The 21,885-nt window shown below is 35.9% G+C and overlaps 1 protein-coding gene across 3 annotated transcripts in view; it reads left to right on the top strand.

The window, feature by feature from the left end:
- The window catches only part of PPP1CB (protein phosphatase 1 catalytic subunit beta), a 34,313-nt gene that overhangs the window by 2,576 nt on the left and 9,852 nt on the right, over positions 1-21,885 (top strand). For all 3 annotated transcript variants that reach the window (XM_052647506.1, XM_052647507.1, XM_052647505.1), the window contains exons 3-6: positions 15,494-15,625; positions 16,813-17,043; positions 19,009-19,113; positions 20,509-20,580. In XM_052647506.1, the coding sequence (XP_052503466.1) occupies positions 15,494-15,625; positions 16,813-17,043; positions 19,009-19,113; positions 20,509-20,580 (540 nt within the window). The remainder of the gene's footprint in view (positions 1-15,493; positions 15,626-16,812; positions 17,044-19,008; positions 19,114-20,508; positions 20,581-21,885) is intronic.

Raw genomic sequence — 21,885 nt, 5'->3', positions numbered from 1 at the left:
AAGTGAGGTTGCTTAGCAGAATAGCTGTAGTTAAATTTTTGGTTTGTCTTTAGTATTAAATGAAAGTCAGAACTTGATCAGCAATATTTAATCTCATTTTAAAATGTTGATTGTAGTTCCATAACATAGTCTCGATTTTTTTTTTTTATTACATCAGATTACCAGTCAGCTATAATACTTTTAGTATAAATTTTATGAGTTGGTTTGTGTTTTCTTAGGTGGGCAAATCATGTGAATTTCTAAAGCACCATTTACATTTAATTTTTTGTTGTTGATATTATTTAATGCAAAACAGTATACTAATTTATTGTTTGGACAGTGCTTATTCCTCCAATACATTTTCTTGATTAAGTTTTACTTACTACAAAGCCAGAGATTCCTACCACTCTCAGCTGTAGTGACCCTGCTGCTACATTGTTGTGGGTTTATCATCCTGCTTTTGACTGGCTGTTTAAATTGAAGCAAGTTTCTGTGAGTATCCTGGGAAATCCACTAAAAGCTTTTTTACTTTGATGAGCAGTTCCAAAAGGACTTAGGATGGCAGTGGGAGTATAGAGAAATCACCTGGGGAGCTTTATTCAGACTGTCAATGTTGAGTTTACTTTGGAGGAGTTGAAGTAGGATGAGTAGAATCTGCTTGTTTGGGAATCTGCTTCTGGGTGGTTCAGATTGTGCTAGCTTTGTTCCCAAATACAGACATGATCCAAGTGTTTAAAAACTGGGCTGTATCAGCTGATGATAACTAACATGTGCCCATTATATATATTATAGCATATATTTGATTATGTATTATGTATGTGTATCATGTACATTTAAAACTGAGTGTCTGGGATATGCTTTTCTGATTATAAAAATAAGCATTCTTATTCTTACAGGAAAGAATTTCTTACATGAAACTGAAGAATTAAAACCAAAGTCCTCCCCATAATTCCATGATCCAGAGATAACTTGTTGAAATTTTGATGCATTTTTCTTTCAGATACTTTACATCTTTAGAATATTGTTTATGTAGCTTTATGAATTAATTTTAAACGTTTTCTTGCAGTTTTTTTTTACTTTGCTATAAAGCTAAACTTAGTATTACAAGATAAATTGTAGACTGTTAGTATCATGTTAGTAGACTATTAGCAAAACTTAACAGAATATGATTGTGTTTATAGTTTTGGCCCACTATTTATGAAAATCTTGGGATGTGTGTATTCTTGTTTTTAAATCCGTTTTTCACTTAATCACAACCTATCAGATGTCTAAATTTGTGAAACTGCTGTGATTATTTTTAGTTAAGCTGGAAGACTAAGCAAATAGGAAGTTTACATCTTTTGTGTCCTTTCGAACGTCAAGAAAAGGAATGGATTTGAAAAATGAAGATTAATGAAACCATATTAAAGCCCCTCCTCCCCCCAACCCCCTTTTTTTAAGCTTTATTGTTGTTTTTTTGGCTGCACCACACAACTTGTGGAATATTAGTTCCCCAGCCAGGAATTGAATCCTGGTCCCCTGCAGTGAAAGCACTGGATCGCCAGGGAATTCCCAAGTCTCTCCTTTCTCCTTTTTAAATAATAGTTTTATTGAGATACAATTCATATACCATGCAATTTCACCTTTTAGATTGCATAATTGAGTGGTTTGTAGTATATTCACAGAGTTGTGCAACCCATCAGGCACCACCATCAACATTAGAAAGTTCTCCCCACCATTCTCAAACACATCCTTGTTCCCATTAGCTGACAAGTCCCTTTTCCCTTCACTCCTCTCCAGCACCAGGTTACCCCAAATCTACTTCCTGTGGATTCTGCCTGTTCTGGACATTTCATGTGAATGAAATAATGCATTATGTGATCTCTTGTGATTGGCCTCTTTTTAATGTTTTGCAGGTTCATCTGTATTGAAGCATGTGTCAGTATTTCGTTCCTTTTATGGCTAAACAATATTTCATTGTATGACTGTACTACGTTTTTATTTGTCCGTTTGTCACTTGATGGACATTTGAGTTGTTTCCTGCTTTGGGCTGTTGTGAAAAATACTGCTATGGATGTTTATGTACAAGTGTTTGTGTGGGCATATGTTTTCATTTCCCTTGGGTAATATAACTGGGAGTGGAATTCCTTTGTCAATGGGTAACTCTGTTTAACCTTTTGAGGAACTGCCAAACTGTTTAAAGCTTCTTTTCTGATTCAGTTGTTTAATTATGACCCAGCAGTCTAAAGGTTAGGCAGTTTGAAGGAAGTGCTAGTTGATCTTGGCAACCTCAGCTTCTGCAGGGCAAGTGTTGTGTGTAAACCCAAGGCCAGGTCTCTTGGAAAAAGCAGGTTGAGGAATAGGAGAGATAGGCTGAAGGTTGCTTTCTCTCCTCTTGCTTCTTTTTAGATGAAAAGCTGGAGAAGGCATAAAGATGGTTCATTGTTCGAGATTGAACGATTAAATGGTTTTTAGTTCCTGGAACTGTTAGTTCCAGGTGAGGGAATTTTTGACAGTTTGAAAGCATAGTCCAGAGTGTTGTTATTGTATTTGAATACAGGGCTTTTCTGATAAATGTCCAAATCCAAGATTAGGATTTATTGGGATTTAGAAATCTATTTACATTTGAGTCTAGAGACTCATATTAAGATTTAGGATTAGTGAGGAAGATAGTAAATTTTATCAAGTAATTTTTTTTCCTCTGATGTCTTATTATCCACATTTATTGTTTTAATAGAATATCCGTTCTAATATCCTATGTTCTCAAGCATCTCTAACAGGTAAAATAATGCAGCTGTTAAGAAAGTCAGAATATTTAGAAATAATTAAAATCTCAGTTTCTGAAACAAAGGTTATCCTAGAAGTCTTGGGCTCTGGGGATGCAAGAAGAAATGGTTTGCAAATATCAGTAGGCTTAGTGTGGTGTGGTGGTGGAGGATATGGATTCACAGTTGAATCTTCTAGGATTTAATTTTGAGTCAATACAAATGTATACCCTTGGACAGCAGTCACTGCTCTAGTGGCTAGAAGTAGTCGTTTCAAGGCTTACCGTTTCTGGGAAAAGAGAGGATCAGTGAAGACAGGAAGCAGAAAGAGATGGAGGTTACAGCTCTCCTTTCTTTTTGTAAACTCTCCACCTTCCCCCAAGATTGAATATGGTTACCTTTGAAGTCTTCATTATTAGTAGGTGAAATGCAACTTTTTTTACACCTCATCCTCTGTGATACACTGCACCTCAGATTTTCCTGTTAGATAAAATGAAAATGCGTTAATGGAAATTAAGTCCTTATTCCACAATTAGAGGTAGGAGGCTAAAAAAGCAGAAATTCATTCTGAAGTTAAGTTTGTGTAAATAACCAGTAGGCACTAGCTTGATAGACGAATTCAGTTCCTGGTCTAGGTGGATACTTGCCATACATAGGGAAAGTAGATAAAGGACAGGGGCAGTTGTCCTTTAATCTGCCTATCCACCTGTGTATAGCAAAGTGAATTATGAGGTCATACATAACCTTCCTAATAATCACTGACCTCAGGGCCCTCCCTTCCCAGATTTTCCTGCTTCTGTGCAAAGACTAGGTTTATTTCATCATGAAAGAGTTTAAGCCTTGGGCTGTTCCTCAGACCATGCCTGAGTTTCCATCTTAGTCAATTACCAAACTATTGATAGAAACATTTTCTTGATTTGAGTGCTTGCCTAACACCATTTTAACTTTTCCCTTAATCCTGCCACCTATTTTCCACATTTAAAGAAATCAAGTTACTTTTCTCCATAAAAGAAATTTACAGTGAGAGTGAAGTGGCTCAGTCGTGTCCGACTCTTTGCGGCCCCATGGACTGTAGCATCCGTCCATGGCTCCTCCGTCCATGGGATTTTCAAGGCAAAAGTACTGGAGTGGGTTGCCATTTCCTTCTCCAGGGGATCTTCCCAACCCAGGGATCGAACCCAGGTCTCCCGCATTGTAGGCAGACACTCTTAACTGTCTGAGCCACCAGGGAAGTCCAAAGAAATTTAAGGACTTCTATTATTATAGCTTTCTCTAATGTTGTACTTAGCAGTTATGGCTCTTTTATTTTAAATGGAAAACTGAGAAGGAAACTTTATAGGTACTTTTAGGTTTTTCTGTGATATTTGAATATTTATCAAATAATTGAGCCAAAGTAGTGAAAGAAAATGACTAGGCTTCTGAGTGGAAGTGAAAGATCTAAGTTACATAATGACAAAAAGGAGTGTATTTTATGAACATCAGACCTTAGCTGCAATTGTTATGTGAATCCTAAATAAAAATCAGGTGTACATTTGTTTACTCAAGGTGTATTGAAGTATTGGTACATGCTGATACTTGTTAAAGTTACAGATTCTGCATGTGTTACAATTTCAGCTTATCTCCAGTTTCTTCTTTATTTCCAGGATGATAATAGGTACCTGCTTCATAATGTATCTGTTTGTAACAATTAAACTGGTAAAATACTTTGAACATAATAAAAGCTGGGAAAATGTTAGTGTTCTTGTTTAGTGTAAACCTGAGCCAAGATGAGAGAAGAGAGGGCTTCTTAGGCTGGGGAGCCCTGGACCCTCTCCATAGTAATTTTTGAGGAGGTTTATTTCTAGTGAGGATCTAACAGACCTGCGTTGTTTGTTGCATACAGCCACACATTGTACTGCGTATGTGTAAAACATTTCTTTCCTGTTACTGTTGTTTAGCATTTATAGTCTGGCTTGACATATTAATGTTGGTGCTGAGAGGGAGAGAGATTTCTAGGCAGAATAAAGTGGTGAAAGGTGATTTAAGGAGATTAGGTGTATGCTTTCTTCTCATTAGGGGCTAGAGAGCAGTGGATTCCAAACTTTGAATCTTGAGACTGCTTTATATTCATAAAAAGAACTGAGGACGAGAATTTTCGTGAGTTGTTTATCAGTACTGTTAGAAATTAAAACTACGGACTTAAAATTTTGATAACCCGTTCACTTTATGGAAGTAGAGTTTGCTTTCTACAACAAAAATATTAGGGATCAGCACATTTCTTTAATGTCTAGCTTTGTAGAAGACAGCAGAATTCTCATACCTGTTTCGCTTCAGTTTGTTTTGATAACATTGTTTTGGTTGAAGTATCTGAAGAATATCTGTACTTTTACAGATAAATTGGAAAAGAAAGGAGTATTTTAAAAGCATTTATAGATAATGGTGGATATTCTTTAATAGTATAATAGAAATTGACAAGTGGTAATTTCTTAAAGGTTAGTTTTAATGTAGAATGTGAAATGTTCTCTTACATTAAAATCCATTGATCTATCTTGCATTTTAAATGGATCTTACAAATGATTTTGTAACATGTATTGGTTCTTTTAAAATCACTGGTTAAGGTGATTTATGCAGATGTTCAAAGTTGACACAGTTTATACAACATTAAAGAATCACATTTGTTAATTTAGAATAAGGTATCAGATGAGTCCTTAAGTATGAAGAAGCTGTCAGATTCATGGTGCTGGATACAAAGTTTCCAAAATTTTAATTTTCACTAGCAACAAATGCTGTCAGTTGTTTCATTTGAAATGACAGGCTCACTTTGTTCATTTTCAAGCATCTCTGTTACATATCTTGAGTGAGTAACCATAGTTTGTTAGTGGTGCTTTCCAGCAAAAGAGATGTTCTGTGAAAGAGAAAGTAGCTAGATCACTCTGGTACTTCAACAGTCACTCTAGAGCTTTTCTTGAAGACAGCCACTGTACTTGAATATGCAACAGGAAGGCTTCATGGATACTTTGCATTTCCTCATAGAATATTAGAAAGATGTATACTCAGCGGTGGCGATTTAATAAAATTCATCATTTTTACTGCTTAAGGGCATTTTAAATTGAAACTGGATCTTTCTGTTTCACTGTAAGTGCATGGCACTTCAGTGCCACTGACTTGGTTTCTGCTCAGGTGCCTGCATTTTAATCATCGTTGTTTTCACCGTGCATATGTCAGTGCAGTGAAAAAGAGGATCACACTGAGAACCCACAGGCCTAAGGCACTCCCTTCTAATCCTGAAATGTCTAGCCTGCCCCTGTATCTGTTAAGTTTTCTTCTTTACTCTTTTTTCATTATCTGTTTGTTTACTAGTGTACCTGAAATGATAAAGCGATTCACAGACTCCTCTGAGAAATCATGAAAGCCCTGGGCCTTCTCCGAAAAATATGCATGTTTATATACACAGTATTACAGACAGGGGGGGTGGTAGAGCTCCTGAAGGTCATCTGTAGATTCAAATCACGTTAATTATTACCATCAGGCAAACCTAAGATAAAATTATGGCAGCTGCCTAGTTCTTTCATTTAAAACCAAAACCCCACATTCTAGCCAATTGTAAAAATTTTACGTTTTTAAGTTTGCTGTTTAGTATGTAACCTTGAGTGAATCATTTTAGTATTGTAGAAATTAAAATATTAAAGGTTAATGAAGATTACTAAGATTTCATGGGGCAAAAATAGTAGTGGAGTTATTCTCGACATTCTTTTTGTTTCAGAGAAGACAGTTGTTAGTAAAAACTTGCTGGAAAAAATAGCGTATTGTTATTGAGAAATAAAATTTAGCATACACACAACACAGACATACATATCACACACCATTTGTAATTTAAGAGACAAACCTGCATTGAAAAGACTTTTAAAAGAATTTGAAATATAATGATTGAGTATAATTTTTTGCAGTCATGAGAAGGGACTTCTTTTAGGGGAGAAGACAACATTTTGCTTAATTGAGGTTCAGAGTTGGTGTTCTGTATCATCAAAGTCAATGGAAGTGTTTGTCTATTGTTGATCTATAATGAGACTTTATGTATTTTATCTTGGAAGCTGTTTTAACACAGACAGGTAGGTACTGCCAAAACTAATATCAATCCACAAGCATGTGATTTTAGTCATCACTTGGAAGGGATCTATAGGATTTTATTAGTCCTCTCTTGATATCTGCCTTTTAGCATGTCATTGCATTACAGATTAATCACTTCCAGTGATAGGTTAGGTGGAAGCTCCTCACCTGCACAAATAAATGAATTTTGATATATTTTGCATTAGCACTAAGATCTGATGAATGCTGTTAGAACTATGGTTTGAGCCTAGAAAATAGTATTCAGTGCAAAACTATGAGGGAGTAAAAATCTCACTTGTTTTAACTTTTGACAGCCCTGAAACTGTATAAAGCAACCTGACATTTGCTTGTGACCCAGGCAACATTAGTTGTTAAAGTAACTTACTATAGTATATGTTTCACATACAAGGTTTTTTGTTTTTTTTTTTTTAATTTTGGGTTTTAATTGAGAAATATTATTAGGTTTGTAGCAAAATCTAATTTATAAAACATACTCTCGGTTTGATGATAGTGATTGGGGGCTACTCTTATTCAGAAAAATTTCAGTATCAGCCCTAAGCCTTAAAAAAAATATCAGTAAAACTTCATCACTACTGAACTGCTCTGTGGTAGGGCAAGTCAGGATATTCAGCTTTTGTTTCTCACAAACATTTGTGGAACTGACCGTGGTTAGGTTCATGAGCTAATGAAGTATACTATTGGTATCACTGGTTCGATGGTGTGATTAGAATCTTTTTCCACTCAGTAACTGCACCATAAACTTTAAATACCTTCAATTTTTACAGGCTTTTAAAAATTATCCAACTTAAGTCATTTTCTGCTCCATGCATAGTTTTACCTCCATCATTGTTTTGGGTTTGTTTGTTTGGCTTCTTTGGGGAAAAAAAATTTTTTTTAGGCCACACAGTATGGACTGTGGCATCTTAGTTCCCCCACCAGGGTTTGAACCACGTTGCTCCCCACCCCACTCCCTGCTGTGGAAGTGTGGAGTATTAACCACTGAACCTCCAGGGAAGTCCCTCTTTGAAAATATTCTTGCCTGTGGTTGTTCCATTCATACTGTTCATAGAGGCTAACTTTTCTGTCATTTCAAATTCAGTATTGGCTCCTCAAATAAGCAACCAATAAGTATTGTCAATGTCTGTGAACTCATTCATCAAGAGCCAATGAAACCACTCAAAATTGTTTGTTATTTTAACTGATAATTGATGTTGCTTCCAATGTTGTCAACTCTTCAAGAGCTGTTTTTGCAGAAAAGACTTCAATAAATACGTATAGTTTTGGGACATTTTTCTTTGGCTTTTCCAAACAAACATGATTTAATTAAGTCACCATTAGTAAATGGCTTTCCTCGCTTGCTAATACATGAATCAGTTGGAAACTTGCTTTCATTGCAGCCTCATTTCTATTTTTGTGCAGAAATTCTGCTGTGATGAGATTCTGTTTAAATTTTAAAAAAAAGTTTTGTTACTTTCCTGTGAGTTGGGAATGTTGTGACAAGTGCTTGGTTTCCTAATGTTAACACATATTTTATTCTTTTAGCTGGAAAGTCATAAATATAATGCCTGGTAGTCTAATTCAGTAACAAAATAACCTACACTCCATTGTGCCTTAGACATTCACATTCCACTTTTCTTCCTTTGACATGATGAGTATGCACTAGTAATAAAAGTAAAATAAAATGGCACTCAAGAATTGTTGAGTTGTAGCTGTATCTGCAGTTTCTAGAACCTTGGGGAATAATGCAAAGCCATGAGGGTACCCCATGTACTCGCTGCCACAGCTACTCAACTCTGCCATTGTAGCGTGAAAGTACCTGTAGGCATTGATAATACATAAATGAATGAGAGTGGTTCTGTTCCAGTAAAACTTCATTTATGAATGCTAACATTTAAATTTCATGTAACTTTTATGTGTCACAAAGTATTATTTTTTCCCACCTCCCCACCAACTGTTATTAAAAATATATAAAGGATCAAATTTCACTTTGGACCTTAGTATTTTCCCCCCTTTCTGTTGTAAACATGATTTTGCAGAAAGATTGCTTTATCAGGAGTCAGGTACCTTGATGCTCACACCCAAGTTCCATGACTGATTCATTCACATACAGTCCTTGGCAAGGTATTTCTCAAAATTCTTTATAAAATCATATGAATTTCTAGTGTATACCCAATAATCATATTTTGTGTACTTACTATTTTCACTTGAGCAGAGGGTTTTGATCTTTAAGAGAAAAGAAGTACCAGTGAGTTCACCAGTCACTCCTAGAGGCATAGAGGAATAGACTCCAAATAAAAAGTGGCAGTCTTACTGCACTACAGAGGGGAGGTGGAAGTCTGTGGCAACTAAAGCAGTTGAAACTTAAATCCTAAAGAGGAGAGAATCACATAGACTGTAACCTCAGAATCTGTAGTCAACTCCCCCTGAAGTCGAGGACTTCTCTGGTGGCTCAGACAGTAAAGCGTCTGCCTACAATGCGGGAGACCCGGGTTCAATCCCTGGGTCAGGAAGATCTCCTGGAGAAGGAAATGGCAACCCACTCCAGTATTCTTGCCTGGAAAATCCCATGGGCGGAGGAGCCTGGTAAGCTACAGTCCATGGGGTCACAAAGAGTCAGACACGACTGAGCAACTTCAAGTTCACGTTCCCCCTAAAGTCATTGACTTCTAAGATGCATACATGCAAGAGAAGATTCTAAGAAACCCAGAAGAATCTGAGCAGAGATTCCAGCGTTGTCCAGTACCTGCGTGGCAAAAGTTGAAGTTCAGACTTAATAAAGTAAGAGAGACTATATTGTACCCTGAGTTTTCCATTGAGACCTCCATCATGGCCAAGATTGAGGGCAAAGTGAAATAGACCCGCCCTCAAGAAAATGTGGGTGCATTATTGCCACGCTTTCTGCTGCTAAAGGAAACAACCCTCTATGGAGAAGATGTCATAAAAAACTATTACAATTATTCATCCATAATCAAATATGTCATTCAGTGAAATACTACAGGAATGCTAACATGATCAATTGACCAAAAAGAAAAGAGGAAAAAAAGGTATAAATTCACCTTATATAATTCATATATTAGAGATGTCACACAGACTTTAAGATAACTGATTTAATATGCTCAAGGTAAAGAGGAAAGGAAACAGTTTATCAGAGACCTGGAAACTCTATAACCAAAAAAATATGTTAACTAAAGTTAAGAATTTCGTAGTTGTGTTTACATACTTGCACATTAGAAACAGCAGAATAGAGTAGTAGTAAACTAGGGAAAAATACTTGAGTGGAAATTCTGCAGTGCTGAGAGAAGAAAAAGGGGGGAATACAGAAAGAAGGCAGCCGAAGACAATGGAAAAGTTTAACATGTCACCTCAAACCTGTCAGAATGGCTGTTGTCAAAAAGAGAACAAATAGCAAGTGTCGGCAGGGGTATGGATGAAAGGAAATGCTGGTGCACTGTTGGGGGTGGGGGGTAAATGGATGCAGCCACTACAGAAAACAGAATGGAGGTTCCTCAAAATATTAAAAATAGAACTACTATAGGATCCAGCAATTGCACTTCTGGGTATATATCTAAAGAAAACGAAAAGACTAATTTGGAAAGACACATGCACCTCTATGTTAGTTGCAGCATTATTTACAATAGCCAAAATGTGGAAACAGTCTAAGTGCCCTTGATCCAGTGAATGGATAAAGAAGAAACGGTGTGTGTGTTTGTATTGTGGACTATTAGCTATAAAAAAGAATGAAATCTTATCATTAGTGACAACAGGAATGGACCTAGACAGTATTTTGCTGAGTGAAATAATTCAGACAAACAAAGACAAATACTATATGATTTCACTTGCATGTGGAAGCTTAAAAAAACAAAACAGGTGAACAAATGAAACAGAAACACAGTCATAGATAGAACAAACAGATGGTGCCGGGGAGTGGGGGCTAAGAGAAATAGATGAGGAAGGTTAAGAGGTACAAACCTCTCAGCTGAAAACTAAATGTGTCAGGAGTGTGAAATGTACAGTTTGGGGAATGCAGTCAGTACCTTTGTATGGTGACAGATGGAAACTAAACTTATGGTGATCATTTTGAAATGTATAGAAATATCAATCACTCACTGTGTTGCACCGTCAACTAACAGTGTTGTAGGTCAAGTATACTTCAAAACAAACAAACCTGCAGGAAACAAAGATCAGATTTGTGGTTACCAGCGGAGGGGAATTGATTGAAGGTAGTCAGAAGGTACAAACTTCAGTTATGAGATACATACTGGTTATGTAATATACAACATGATAGTTATAATCAACACTGCTGTGTGTTATATATGAAAACTGTTTAGAGAGTGGATCCCAGGGAGTTGCCTGGCAGTCCAGGGCTTAGGACTCTGCACTTTCACTGCAGAGGGCCCAGGTTCAGTCCCTGATGGGGGACCTAAGATCCCACAAGCTACATGCACAGCCATAAAAGAGAAAGAGTGGAACCTGGGAGTTCTTATCACAAGAGAAAAAAGCTTTTTTTGTTTTATTTTGTTTCTATGTGAGATGATGGCTATTCAGTAAACTTAATTGTGGTAATCATTTTGTGGTATTCTCCTTAAACTTATTCAGAGGTGTATGCCAATTATATCTCAATAACTGGAAGAAAAAAAATTTTTAAGGGGGAGAAAAAGAATTTTCACCTTTATTCCACACCATACAGAAATTTAAGGTAGATTATCGACTGAGTTATGCTAAACAATAAAGTATCTAAAAGGTTTAAAAGGAAATATAAGGAAATACTTCGGAGAAGGCAAACATTTCTTGAACATGATGTAAGACACCAAAAAAAAAAAATTTAAGATGGATTTAAATACATTAAAGTATATTAGTTTATCAAAGGCAGCATTAAGAGAATGAAATTTTCTTGGGCTCCAAAATCACTGCAGATAATGACTGCAGCCATGAAATTAAAAGACACTTTGTCCTTTGTAGAAAAGCTGTGACCAACCTGGACAGCATATTAAAAAGCAGAGACATTGCCAACGAATGTCCACCAAGTTAAAGCTGTGGTTTTTTCAGTAGTCGCATATGGATGTGAGAGTTGGATGATAAAGAAAGCTGAGCGCCAAGGAATTGATGCTTTTAAGCTGAGCTGTTGAAGAAGACTCTTGAGAGTCCCTTGGACAGCAAGGAGATTGAACTAGGCCATCCTAAAGGAGATCAGTCCTGAATATTCATTGGAAGGACTGATGCTGAAGCTCAGTACTTTGGCCAATACTTTGGCCACCTGATGTGAAGAACTGACTCATTGGAAAAGACCCTGATGCTGGGAAAGATTGAAGGCAGGAGAAGAAGGGGACAACAGAGGATGAGATGGTTGGATGGCATCACTGACCTGATGGACATGAGTTTGAGCAAGCTCCAGGAGTTGGTGGTGGACAGGGAAGCCTGGCGTGCTGCAGTCCATGGGGTTGCAAAGAATCTGATGGGACTGAGCAACTGAACTGAAAGGGAGAAGATACTCAAAATGTATCCAACAAAGAATTCGTCTGGAATATGTAAAGAATTCCTACAGATCAGTTAAGTCCAGTTTTAAAGAATGAACAAAAGACTTAAAATAAACTTCACACACAAAAAAGGATGTCCCAGTGGCCTGTTGAGCATATGAAAAGGGTAATGCAAACCAAAATCTCACTGAATATCACTACACCCAACAAATGGACTAAAATTGTTGACACAAGAGGTAGAGCACCATTGCTGGTGGGATTGTAAATTGGTTTAACCACTCTAGGAAACTGGTGGTATATGCTTCTTCCTGTGATCCAGCAATCCTCCTGTTATATGTATACCAAGAGAAATGTACATGAATATTCATAGCATTCATAATAACCTCAAACAAGAAATGACCCAAATAGAGTAGATAAATATATTTTGGTGTATTCATATGAGAAAATACTTCATATGGCTGCTAAATACAACATGCATGAATCTCACGTGACAGTGAACAAAGAAGTGTATACTATTTATAAATTTATACAATAAATTTCTGTTTATCTAAAATTCAAAAACAGATTAGACTAATGTATGCTGAAAGAAATAAGAATAGTAACCTTGGGCATTGTTACTGAATGGTTAGGGCTTAAGGGAGCCTTGGGCTGCTGGAAGTATTCTGTGTCTTGATCTGGGTGGTTGTTACCTAGGTGTATACATAAAGTGTACTTTATATAATAGCTTAATCGATTTTTAAACAGTAATAGTACAGTAGATATTTGCTGTAACAGAATTTTCACCTGGCTTGCACTTACTACCTGCTGAAAATTTTTTTTTCTGGGAAATTTTTGACTAAAAAATTTGATGTGGTGGACTAGAAAGAGTATTGACTTTTGAGTTTGAAGACCTTGTTCTCAGTTCCTTTCTGCTGCTTTTTACTCCTCTAGTAATCTTGTGCAAATTATTTTAATCTCTTTCTGTTATTGTAGAATGTAGGTAGTAACTTCCCTTTTTAATTCCCGGGATCCCAAAAGGATTAAATGAGATGATCCATGTGAAGTTGCTTTGCACTAAATTAATTATGCAGATATGTAGTATGTTCATAATTTAAAGACACTTGGGTCTAGGTTCATAAACCCACATTCTGTAATTCCTCATGAATATTGTGATAGTGATCTAGTTCCCCTGTGTAACAGATTGCCTAGATTTATTCCTTTTTATCAGATAACTGAGAATTTTGAAGTGTTCTTGGAAGTCTTGGAGTCTGCATTGGTGGGAGCATGACTTTTGCATTGAAAGACAGTAGGATTGCCCTGAGCAGTTTACCCGATTCTCCCAATCGTTTTGCTGATGTATTCCTAAGATTTGGTCACATATCAGAAGCTTAACCTTTGGAAGAACCTTTTGCTTCTCTAAACTTCATCAACTTTTAGAAGTGATTGATTATGAAAGTCGCTGTTTTATTTGCCTGTGGAGGGTAGGGGAGCTATTACCAATTACAATTTTAAGAAAGTACTGATTGCAAGGTATCTCCTAACTTTTAGAGATATTAATTGGGAAAAAGCATGCAGTGAAATACAAGAGGTTTTGGTAAATTTTTAGTATCTGTGGATTAGCATGACTTAAAAGTTGAACTATTTTTAGCCCTGTAAAAATGTTAGTTGAAGTGTACCTAATTGTAACTTAAATTACTTGCATGGGAGGCCAGAATTAAAGACGGAGCTTACAGAGGAAATAAAGCAAATATGAGATAAAATATTCACCACTGGAATTTAGACACTTTAACACATCAGAGTGACTCACACTAGTCTTAATTGCTTAATAATCATTGCCATCAAATTAAAACTAAATTTTGATAACCAAGAAGTGTTTTATTACTACAGAATCACAGCAGAAATTGTGGAAACTTCTATGAGAGCCCAAAGTATTTTGTTTGTATTGTCCATTGCTGTTATCTCTAAATAGTTACTTTTAGGTGTGTGTTTGTCATCTGAAAGCCCCCAGAAACTTTTAACCCTTCAAGGAGAATACTTTTTACCTCCTAAAACTAAAATAGGTATATGATGCACTGATGGTAAAACCTTTTTTGTAATCATCATTTCCCACGTTTACATTTTTGTACCAAGATTAGTAATGGTTCCTATTGCAGGGCATTGAATCTAAGCTAGTATTTTAGATACTTAGAGGAAGATAAAAAGTTGTGTTTCTTCATCTTTAAAAAATTCAAATGTTTACAGAAAGTAGGTAATTGATTGAGAACTAGTACTTACTGTAAAAGGCTAAGTTCCCATAGTAAAAGCAGTTCTGATCATGGTTTGGATTTCAGAAATGGTCTTACTGTCATATTTGCTTAAAACACGTTTCAACATTGTCTCTTTGTTATGTTTCTATATTAATAGATTATATATATGAATAGGCTTTTGCAGGGTTAGAGGCTTTTTTTTTTTTCCCCTCTTTTTTAGCCTCTTTCAACCTGACAAAGGAATCCGCAATTTTTAGCGAGAAATGTACGGATTAAAATGTAAATAGAAAGTCATGGGCGTATATAAAAATGTAGTCTCTGTTTTCTTTAATAAATGCTTTTTCAAAGTAAGATTGGCAGCTCACAGTGTATTTAAAGAAAAAGAGCCAGTAGGGAAGGTAATAATGAGAGGAAATGATTACAAGTTCAATTCAGTAGCGCAAGGGCTTCCCTTGTGGCTCAGCTGGTAAAGAATCCACCTGCAATGTGGGAGACCTGGGTTTGATCCTTGGGTTGGGAAGATCCCCTGGAGAAGGGAAAGGCTACCCACTCCAGTATTTTGGCCTGGAGAATTCCATGGATGACTGAGCGACTTCACTTTCACTTCATTTTCAATAGGGCAAATAAGGGAATTCTCCATGGACCATTCCTCCCCATTCCATCCCAGAAGTTACTGGGAACCATATTAATTAATGAATTTTAGTCACTTGAACTGCAAGGCCTCAAATTGACCACTGGATAACAAGACCACATTTCCATGGCAGCAGCCTTAAGGAGCATTGGAAACCACCAACAGTGAAGATAGAGATAAGCCAAAGATCATAGAATAACCTACTGTTAGCCATGGAACACAACAGGGTATCTGGTAGTTTGTTGCCTATGTGAATCATCTGATATTCAGAATATAGGCATGACTTCTCTTTTTAGAATAACTATTTTATGGATAAATTTTAGAAAACTGACCATTTTATTTACTGTTTACCAGTACGAGGATGTCGTCCAGGAAAGATCGTACAGATGACTGAAGCAGAAGTTCGGGGCTTATGTATCAAGTCTCGGGAGATCTTTCTCAGCCAGCCTATTCTTTTGGAATTGGAAGCACCACTGAAAATCTGTGGTATGTAAATGGATAAAGTTGGAAACAATCTCTTTTGAATCCAGTACAGTGAAGATGAGTTAGAGAAAACATCTAAAAAGTTTTGTAAAAAAAAGGTTTGCTAGGTTTTATTACATAAAATTGTAGAAGTTGAGACTAAACTATACAATTTGTATTTGATCTTTCAAATCTCACAGTGGCTTTTGGCCAAAGGCAAAAACTTAAACCTTAAGTTAACATATTGTTGTAGTTGGAAAAACTGTTGGCACAGAAAAGCATTTTTCTATAGTTTATATAACAGTAGGATGTGGTATGTATAATGTACTGACTTTTGGTTTGATAATGCCGTTTTTCTTTTAGTAGTTGTCAGTATTTATCACATAGCTTTTATGAACTTAACCAGCAGCTTTTGAAGACATAGTTGAAATTGTGTGGAAATGATCAGTCCCTTCTATGAATTAAATGAAGCAAATTAAAAGTCATTTTAAAATTTAAGTGCCTCAGTAGTCTCAACAAGATAGTCTTTACATGCTTTCATACAGAAATAATTTGAAATAAATAGAAGTTACTTATACTAAATATTTAAGTTTTTGCTGTTTGCTTACTACTAGGCATAAAAAAAGTGGACCTAAGTTAAATTACCAGATAATGAATGTAACGGTATTAGTATATAACAAATTACCCTCAAACTTTGTGACTTAACAGCATTCATTTATCATGTCACAGTGTCTGTGGGGTAAAAATTCAGGCAGAGCTTAGCTGGATCCTCTAGCTTTGAGTCTCTCACAAGACTACAGTCAAGATGCCATCTGAACCTGTAATCATCTCAAGGCTCAATTGTGAAAGGATTCAGTTCCTTATGGGCCAGTGGACTGAAGACCCCAGTTCCCAAGGAGCTGTTGGCCCATGGCCTTCTCGAGTTCTTCATTTGGTGTGCTTCTCCATAAGGCAGCTTAATCATCGAGCAGGAGAGAAGGCAAGAGAAAGTGCAGGCAAGATGGGAAGCTACAATCTTTTGTAACCCAGTCTCAGAAGTGACAGCCCATCTCACTTTGGCTGTCTCTTCTTCGTGAGGAGTAAGTCACTAGTTACAGCCCACATTCAGGAGAGAGGATTACATAAGGGTACAAACATTGAGAATCATTTCATAGAAGCTGCTTTACCACAGTAACCGTAAACTTTCTGAAACTGGCTCTTTCTATTTTTAGGAGATATTCATGGACAGTATACAGATTTACTGCGATTATTTGAATATGGGGGTTTCCCCCCAGAAGCCAACTATCTTTTCTTAGGAGATTATGTGGACAGAGGAAAGCAGTCTTTGGAAACAATCTGCTTGCTATTGGCGTATAAAATCAAATACCCAGAAAACTTCTTTCTCTTAAGAGGAAACCATGAGTGTGCTAGCATCAATCGCATTTATGGATTCTATGATGAATGTAAGTAAAAATAAAAGCATTTCTTTTTAATTGGAAAATTCTCTAGTAGTTTTCCGTTCAGAAGAATTCTTTCGAGTTTTAAAAAAATATGATCAAGCAGAAGCCCAAGAAGAGAGCCTTTCATGAAAGAGGAACCTGAAACTGGGAAACATGTTATTAGTTAAGTAGGTTCCTTAGGATCTCCTCAGTCATGTTGTTTCAGGTTGGCTGCAGCTTACTCAGCTGAAAGGCCCTCTTATAATTAGTTTATGTAGTAAAAATATCCAAGTGGAACAGACATCACTATAGATAGTAAGTAGCCTGTTTCTAGTCTCCACTAAGGTTTTAGTTTTCTTGTGATATGATAAAAACTCTTATTGAGCCTATGTCACAAAAAAAATTGAGAAACTCTATGAAATTATTTAAAATTTGAAGTTTATTAGAATTTTAATCTGTACCTATAAGGATGTTGGGTACTCTGGTCCTTATTTTGTTGTATTTTGTTGTTTTTCTTTTTCATCAATAGAAATCACTGGTTTGCTGTTGTGTGGTGGTATTTCCGAGTGTTACAGATGACCCTGTTACATTTGACTTTGGTCTTTTTGCTTTTGGTTAGGTTATGGAAGTGAATGGGGTTCCCTAGGTTGGGAAGATCCCCTGGAGAAGGGAATGGCAACCCACTCAAGTATTCTTGCCTGGAGAGTTCCATGGATTCAGGAGCCTAGCAGGCTACAGTCCATGGGGTCGCAAAGAGTTGACGCAGCTGAGCAACCAACTTAACAAGAGAGTGAATGAACATATGTTTGATTAATTAAAAGTTAGAACCAATTAACAAAGATTTTCAAATGGAATTTTGTTTTTCAGTGCTGAATTCTCCATTAGAATCTGTTTTTGCTTTTTTCCATCCTTAATTATGGTAGAGCTATTAGAACCCCTCTCTGTTTCATGTAATCGTTTATTTGACAAACTTTTGAGGATGTATTATATGCCAGGCACTATTCTAAATACTAGGAATGCAGCAGTGCTCAAGAGAGATGATCTCTCTTCTTACAGAGTTTACATTCTAGTCGGAATGATTTTATATTGCATTTTTATTTCTAAGGTGTAGTGTATGGTTTCAGTTGTTTAAATCAGACCAGTAGACAAGAAGTGGATTGTAGTACACCAAGCTATAACCACTTTTCTGAAGCTATATCAGAAATAGAGGTGTATTATTAAAGGATAAAATATGGACTTGACTACTAATAAGGATAGAAAAGAAATCAAGTGAAATGTATGTGAGAGCAGCTTGTAAACATTTTCAGTTATGCTTGTTCATTGAGAGAAAGGTTATGGCATAAAAAGCATAGGAAATGAGTGCTTTGTGTCTTTTATTCTTCCCCTTGGTTAGTTGTTGCAACTTACTACCAAATTCAGAAAACTCAGTAACTCCAAAAAGGTGAACATGGATTTAAGACTGTCTTCATTGTAGTTCTTGATGTTAGATTACAGGAAAATTATAGCCTTTGTGTCTCTATTTATCCTTGTTGTGGTGCCAAGTAGAAATTTACTCAAAAGTTAAGCACCTGGAAATTCTCCTTTCTTGGCAGCAAGTTTATACCATGTTACCAGTGCATTAGAGTTAAAAGGGACAGTTTCCAGAGGCACTCTTTTCACTTCTGCTTACTTATTTGGCTAGGTAAATAACATGTTGAATGGAAAAAATTAATAATCTGTTAGATTGTTTAGAGTTGCTATATTATAGTGATCTTAAAAGGCAGAAATGTTCAATTTGTTTCATAAAACACCTGGCAAAATCTTATTAGTCTTCGTAATTTTACTGAAGGTGCTGAATGTTTATTATATGTATTACCAAGTGACATTCGTTATAGAAAAACACAAGTGCGAGGTGAAACATAAAGAAAACTGGAATCATGTATAAGTCTGTGGCTGTTAGAATAGCTAATGAGAACAGTTTTAGATTTGTTCTGTTTGTCCTTTCTTTAGGCAAACGAAGATTTAATATTAAGTTGTGGAAGACCTTCACTGACTGTTTCAACTGTCTGCCTATAGCTGCCATTGTGGATGAGAAGATCTTCTGTTGTCATGGAGGTAGACTAGTAAATCTGCCTTATGGCTTTTCTTCTTTTTCTTCCCTTATTTAGAAAGGGCCTATGTTTATTGAGGTGCTGTGGGAAAACAAAGCAGTGCTTGTTTGAAAACTCAAGTGATTAAAACTGTTTCAAACATAGCCAAAAATACCTTTTAATAACTAGAAATTTGTGGTTATTTATACATAATGGAAATGCAGATTTAGTACTTGTCTTTAAAGAAATTCATATATGAGGAGGATTACCAGAGTTTTGCTTGAAAAAAATGTGTTTGCTTTGCCTCAGTTTTGACAGAAAACTATCAGGGAAAATGCAAGGATCATGACTATTTTCTTCTGTCTATTAAATGCCTTTCATCAGAATTCACATATAATTGAGTTTAATATTCTCACATGCCAAGAGTTCTAGGCTTTATGTACAATGTCTGCTTACGTCCTAAAAGTAATAATAGAATGATAAATATATGACAGTTTATTTGAAAAACTAACGTGTCTAGCAGTTGGCTGGATACCATGAAAAAATATAGATAGTGTATGATCTGGCTATCTTGAAGCATTTTAAAACCTGTTGATAAAACATATTTTCAAAACAGATAATTGAGTAATGAAAGGAATTTGTCAGAGTACTTGTTGACAGTAATTATAATGAAAAATCAGGAAAGGAGAGAATTGTTGGGCAAACATTTACGGAAGCTTGGGTTTTGGAGATGAAAAGGATGTGAGAGTCTCTCTAGTTGAAGGACTATGTGAGGGCTGGCCCAACTAGGATGTCAAATACATTTTGGAGTATGATGGGATCAGATTTTGGAGATGTGCGCACTGGGCAAAGGAGTTTGTTGAATGGTTTAATAACCACATTGGGTTTTTGTACAGGGAGATAATTTAGTGAAAATAGTTTTTCATCAGTGTGCAGGAAGAATTAAGGTAGAAAAATGCTAAAAGATAGATGCATGTGTCTTAGCCTGAGGTAATAAGTTGTTTATTCTTAGAACATAATTTACTATGTTAGTTGAAACATTGTATAGGAAACACTAGACATTTAGGAAATATTTATGATTAAGTGCTAAGAAGTGGCCAGACTTCTTAGTAGGCCTTCCTATGAATTGAGTGCCTTCCTATGGAAATAAAGTGGTAGAATTTTTTTCCTTGAAAAATCTTTTGAAATGAAAAGGAGTTTTATTTCTCTGGTAGGGAAAAATAGGGAAGACCTAATCATAATGTTCTTTTATATCAAAGTGGGATTCTATTTAATAACCCAATGTTTTAAAGATAACATTAAAAGGAATGCTTGAAAGTATCTTTAATTTCACATAGTGAATCTACTTTGATTAAATGCTTTTTATTTGGAGTGAAAATTTTTTAGATATCAGTACTGTGAGTCCTGTTTTCATTTATAGGACTGTCACCAGACCTGCAATCTATGGAGCAGATACGGAGAATTATGAGACCCACTGATGTCCCTGATACAGGTTAAGTATATAGAGAAGTTTAGTCGTGTGTGTGTGTGTGTGTGTGTGTGGTCACACCATGCAGCATGCATAATCTTAGTTCACCAACCAGGGATCGAACCTGTGCTCCCTACATTGGGAGCACCTGGGAAGTCCCTTAATCAATTTTTAATGTAAACTGTTGGCATATTTGAACTTTATTATATTTAATGAAAGTAGGACTGTATTGCGTAATAAATAGAGCTTTGTTTTAGTAGTCCATAAGCTAACTACTGAGCGACTGAACTCAGATTACAGATTACTACAGATTACTACTTGGAATAATACAAAATATTTCACTCTCCACTAATTCCCCATAGTACAGAAGTTTTAGATTTTATTATAACTGTAATATGGTTCTGTCAAACTTATTTTTGCCTAAAATCTTGCTGTTTTTTGCTCAGTGTACTAAAGCATACTGAGAACATAATGATATCACTCAGAATGCTACTCATGACTAAACATCAACCATATAAACAGTTGTATAGATCCTCTTTTATCAGTAAGCCTCTGACATGTTGCAGTACATTGTCTCCTAACAGAGTACCACTGTTTCTGTGTTGATTATTTTTTTAAAAAAAGCATTTTGCCAGATTTTGACTGTAATTTAGAATATATTTGACTAAACCTAATAGAAGCTAGTACTTAAGTAATAATAGAGTATTTATTTAAAATAAGGTACAATACAAATTGCAAGGGATTACATCTTGAGAGTTCGTGTTGATGGTATAGCTCAGGCATAAATCAGTTTCAAAGATGGCATGTTAAGTTTCTCTTTCCATCATATTTTAATGGGAAGTTTTTGAGATGCCATGAAATGGCCATTTTGAGCTTTCATATTGTCTGTCATATTTAGAAATTTATTTTCTAAATTAATGTTGTTGAAACAATAGCCTAATGATTATTGGGGCTTATTCATTAGGACTTGGATTATAAACATTAAACCTTGACTCTCGGATTCTTGTCTTGATTCTGTTAAGGTTGAAGAAGGCCACATTGTTTTTGCTATGATTATTTGATTTTGAATGCATCCAGGCAGTTGCATTTTCCAGATAGTCCCGAAAGCCAACTACATTCTAGTTATTTTGTCATACAAAAATCATAGAATAGTATCTTAATATCTCACTGCTGTTTTTGTGGAAACAGACTGGAAACTATGAGCACTATAGAGCTGTGTGTGTGTGTGTATTTAAAGAATCAGCTTCTGATTCTTTAGAAACCAGAAAGAGCTTGTAAATTGAGACCATCATAGTGGATTTCTTATACTGGTGGATTTCTTATGACAGG

Source organism: Budorcas taxicolor, chromosome 11 (assembly GCF_023091745.1).
Source record: "Budorcas taxicolor isolate Tak-1 chromosome 11, Takin1.1, whole genome shotgun sequence".
Classification (NCBI taxonomy): domain Eukaryota; kingdom Metazoa; phylum Chordata; class Mammalia; order Artiodactyla; family Bovidae; genus Budorcas; species Budorcas taxicolor.
The sequence above is the reverse complement of the archived record's forward strand: the minus strand, read 5'-3'. Positions and strand labels throughout refer to the sequence as shown.